This window comes from Otolemur garnettii, unplaced genomic scaffold (assembly GCF_000181295.1).
Source record: "Otolemur garnettii isolate 467f Iridium unplaced genomic scaffold, OtoGar3 scaffold00007, whole genome shotgun sequence".
NCBI classification, from domain to species: Eukaryota; Metazoa; Chordata; class Mammalia; order Primates; family Galagidae; genus Otolemur; species Otolemur garnettii.
Genome location: NW_003852402.1, coordinates 6,544,456 through 6,549,277, shown reverse-complemented (window position 1 = coordinate 6,549,277; position 4,822 = coordinate 6,544,456). Strand labels below are relative to the sequence as shown.

The window sequence follows — 4,822 nt, the reverse complement described above, 5'->3', positions numbered from 1 at the left end:
GACTGTTGCCGGAGGGTCTGTTGGGAGTGTGCAAGGTGCCGAGGCTGTGCTATGAACACGGCAAGTCCACCCACCACAGGGCAGGAGTGACAAGCCTCAGACCCTCCGTTGTTCCATTCGGTCCCCTCCTGCGAGGTGAGCAGAACTCTCTATTTACACTGGGGAAACTGAGATCCCAGAGGCAACAATGAGGTTCTGGAACAAGCAGGGCCAGGATGTGACTGAGACCCAGCTCAGGAGTCTGAGCTCCCTGATAACTGTTCTCAGCCAGTTTCCTCATCTGCAGAGGCAAAGTAGTAGGTGACACCAGTTGGTTCGCAAATTTTTTTCAGCCGCAGACCCTTTTGTTCAAACAAAATCTTAAGTAGCAATGTCACATGTTTGGCAGTTAAAGGCACAAAGCTCTGGCACAGGCTATGCACCCTCCCTGCCGGCAACCTGCGAGAGCACTGCAGCTGACCCAGGGCCCAGCAAGCCCTGAGGTGTCCCTGCCAACAACGACGGAGCTGGCACCAGGCTTTGGGGAAGGTTAGCTCAGGGGCCACTGGCCCTCACAGATCCTCGAGGGAGGGGCTCTCGGAGCTCCTCAGCAGGGACAGCAGGTTCACCGCCGAGACACCAGGCACGTGGCCAGCGCAGATCTGGAGCATGCGCACGAGGCGCTGTGCGATGGTGGCCCGAAAGCTCTCCACCTGCGGGGAGAACGGAGAGCCACCGTGAGTCAGCTGCGCAGCAGCCGGCCGCCTCCCTCAGAATAGCTGCGGGGGCTGCCAGAGGGTAGCTCGGCCTCCACTGCCCATCACAGTGACCTTTGTTCACGCCACACTTTATGAAGTAGTTTCCAACCACCGCAGCTTCCACAATCCCCCAAAGAGCCTCCAGAGATACCCACAGACTGATCTCTGCTCAAGAGGAAACGAAGGCTTAGCAAGCAAGGCGGGCTGGGTCCAGTAAATCATCCAGGTCACACAGGGACTACAGAGCTGGGCTCCAGCTAGGACTAGTCCCAGACAACAGGGCCCCAAAGGCTCACTTACCAGGATCTGAGAAAGACATTCTCACAGGGGTGGGAAGGAAGGAGGGAGGGAGAGCGGCCCCCATCATGGCTGCGGAGGCACCATTCACAAGGAGCTCCTTTACCCAGGCTGCTGGGGGTGGGGGGCAGTGGGGTTCAGCTGGGACAAGACTGTTTGCCAGTACCAGGCAAACGAGAGGGGCTCTGTGAACTTTTGTGGGAAGAACAAACGGGGCTGCTCATGTCTTCCCTGGCCACAGGGGGCCTCAGAAGTGTCTTGCCTCATCCTGTTTCCTCTTAGCTGGGGGTGGGGTTGGGGGCATCCACACCCATTCTCACTCAAACTAGAGACGGGGGCATCCTCAACGCCGCCGCCTCTTACTCCCACCACTTGTCACCCCAGACCTCCCTAGCACAAAATCCAGTGGTAACTTGTCAGCTTTCACCTCGCTGGCCCCAAGACAGAATGTGAGGCAGCTGTTCACTCCCTCTGTGACGCGCTCCCAGGAGACCCAAAGGCTTCCTTCCACCCCACAGGCTGCGCCCTCCTCTCTGCCCAGCATCTAAATGCTGGAGCTGCAGGGCTCCGTCCTTAGCTCTGCTCTCCCACACTCCACCTGGGTGCGCTCATCCAGTTCTATGGCTTAAAAACCATATAATTGCTGATGATACCCAAATTATATCTCCAGAGCTTTCCCTGAATGTCGGACACACGTGTACAGCTGCTTGCTCGATTTCTCCACTTAGATGCCTAATAGACACCTTAATCTGAGCATGCCCAAAACAGAGCCACTGGAGCACCCTCCAACCTGCCACTCCCATGGTCTTCTCACCTCAGCCAAGGGCAATGCCATCCTTCTAGCCAGTCAGGCCAAAACCTTCAGAGCTATCATGGACACTTCATCCTCTCGTGTCTCTCATCTCTGGCCACCAGCATGTCCTGCTAGCTCCTCCCTGGAAACAGCCAGTGCTGCAGAACATCTATTTCCCTCTTTCCTGGCCACCACCGAGTCCAGGCCACTCCTAACTCTTCTAGAAAGAGGCTCCAGAACTGCCCCCTACTCTTCTCCTAGCAGCCAGAGGGATCCATTTAAAACCCAAGTCAGGCCACATCCCTCAGCCCCGACACTCCAGCAACTCCAGTTTACTCAGAGTAAAAGCCACAGCCTTCGCTGCGGCTCATGAGGCTCCCGATCTGGCCACAGTGCTCCTGTGACTCATCTCCCACCACTCTGCCCCTTCTTGCTGTGCAGCATCCAGACCTCCCTGCTGGACTCAGAACACACCAGGCAAGTTCCCAACTCAGGGCCTTGGCACCTGCTGCCTCTCCTGCTGACTGTGCTCTTTCCCAGGCAGCTCCATGCCCGACCTCCTGCTCCCTTAAAAGTCTTTATTTATTAATTTATTTTAGAGACAAAGTCTCACTTTGTCACCCTCAGTAGAGTGCTGTGGCGTTACAGCTCACAACAACCTCCAGCTCTTGGGCCTAGGCGATTCTCTGCCCCACCCTCCCGAGTAGTTGGGACTATAGGTGCCCACCATAATGCCCGGCTATTTTTTGTTGCAGTTTGGCCAGGGCCAGGTTCGAACCCGCCACCCTCACTGAGCCACAGGTGCTGTCCACAGTCTTTATTTATCTTTTGTTTTGGTTTGTTTTTGAGACAGCATCTCAAGCTGTCACCCTGGGTAAAGTACCAGGGCGTTATAGCTCACAGCAACCTCAAACACTTGGGCTTAAGTGATTCCCTTGCCTCAGTCTCCCAAGTAGCTGGGACTACAGGCTCCCAGCTATTTTTTTTGTTGCAGTTGTCATTGTTGTTTTTTAGCTGACCCGGGTGGGTTTCGAACCCACCACCCTCAGCGTATGTGGCCAGCGCCCTATCCACTGAGCTATGGGCACCACCCTCAAGTCTTTATTTAAAAGTCACAGTTGTAGACAGGTGCATGGTACTCTACTCAGGGTGGCAGAATGAGAGACTGTCTCAAAAAAAAAAAGTCACAGTCACAGTAGGGTCTCCCTGGTCACCCTATCTAAATCTTGCCCCCCCCCTTTTTTTGAGACAGAGCCTCAAGCTGTCACCGTGGCATCACAGCTCACAGCAGCCTCCAACTCCTGGGCTCAAGTGAGTCTCCTGCCTCCACCTCCCAAGTAGCTGGGATTACAGGCACCTGCCACAACGCCTGGCTATTTTTTTTTGGTTGCAGCCATCATTGTTTGGTGGGCCCGGGCTGGATTCAAACCTACCAGCTCAGGTGTACATGGCTGGTGCCAGTCTTATTCAGGCTGGTCTCAAACTCCTGAGTTCAGGTGATCCACCCTCCTCAACCTCCCAGAGTGCTGGAATTACAGGCATGAGTCACCGTGCCTGGCCAAAATCTTGTCCCTTTACCACCTGACAAGGATCCCTACTTTCGAACATATTCTACTTCTTTACCTTGTTTGATTCCTTGACTAGAACAGAGCCAGGATTTTTGCTGTTTTGTTTGTGGCTGTGGCCCTAGGGCCCAGAACAGCCGTTGGCACGCTATAGACACTCAAGAAGTATTGTTGGATAAATCGGCCCTTGCCCCTAAAATCTATCTCCAAGCTGCTGCTACTCTGGCCACACATCACTCCAGGGACATGGCTAAAAACCCAAGTCTGAGTACAACCACAACTTTGCCCAGGAAGGATATACAGGAAGAAATGACTCAATTCTACTGCCACATTTCCAAAGCCCAGCAAACCCTGCTGCTGCACACATTACATATCTGCCCGTCTCAGGGGATTCTGAGGGGCAGGGCTGATGACTCACCTGTGTCCCCAGGGACCAGCAAAGACCCCAGCAGCAGACCCAGGCAGTTAATTCACTGGGTGAGTCAAAACTCTCCCGAGTGTATTTCCTCATCTGTGAACCGGGCTGATAATTCCTGCTATGCAAAGGTCTCAGAGTGTGGTGAGGCTCAGACTCAATCACGCAGAAGAGGAAGGGGTGCTTCATCTCAGGGGTGCGGGTCTATGCTGTGAGCAGGCATTTCTGCAGCCCCAACTAGGGGCTGGAAAAAGGCTGGGGCTCCTGCTTCCTGTAAGCGCCAGTCTTAAGAGTTCTCAGGCTAGAAGAGAACCTAGGGCCTGGTGTGGCCTGCCACCTCATGGCCACAGTCAGAACTGCCTGCATGCCTGGCACCACGAGCGCCTGGGCTGTGGAGCCAGGACTGTGATTCTCCTTCAGAGATGAGAAAAACAAAAACTTTGTGGGGGTACAGTGACTTATTCAAAGCCATACTGCGGCCGCTAGGACAGGAGAGGTCCCTGCATGCCAGCTGGCCACTCTACTGTGTACTTACTAGCTGTTTGTCTCCATTCTTATTTCCTCAGAGGTTGGTTGTGAGGAAAGCCTGGCAGGGGCAGCCACTTTAGGTATGCTGGCCTCACCATCCTATCTATGAGACCAGAGCACTGACCTAGTCAGGGGTTCTAGAAAGTAGTTATCAAATGTGAAAAACAAATGTGTGATAGAGTACTCTGTGTAGCTTTATCAATGCACTGACTCAGAGGTGAGTCTAATGGCGGTCATCATGTTGAAGTTGTGGTGAGACAGTCCCAATCCTAATGTGATATAAAAACATTTGCCATTTCTTTTCCCTTCTTTTTTTCTTAAAGACAGAGTCTCACTCTGCTGGCTAGGCTGAAATGCAGTGGTGTAATCACAGGTCATTGCAGCCTTGGACTCCTGGGCTCAAGACTCCTGCCTCTGCTTCCCAAGTACCTTGGACTAAAGGCATTCATTCATCACTATGCCCAGCTAATTTTTTTTTTTTTTTTTT

General features: G+C 53.4%; 1 protein-coding gene across 1 annotated transcript in view; it reads right to left on the bottom strand.

Moving 5' to 3' along the window:
• Positions 1–319: 319 nt before the first annotated feature.
• CENPM (centromere protein M) overlaps positions 320–4,822 on the bottom strand; it is a 16,891-nt gene continuing 12,388 nt past the window's right edge. The window contains exon 6 of the mRNA XM_003783148.3: positions 320–692. Within this exon, the coding sequence (XP_003783196.1) occupies positions 552–692 (141 nt within the window). The 3' untranslated portion in view covers positions 320–551. The remainder of the gene's footprint in view (positions 693–4,822) is intronic.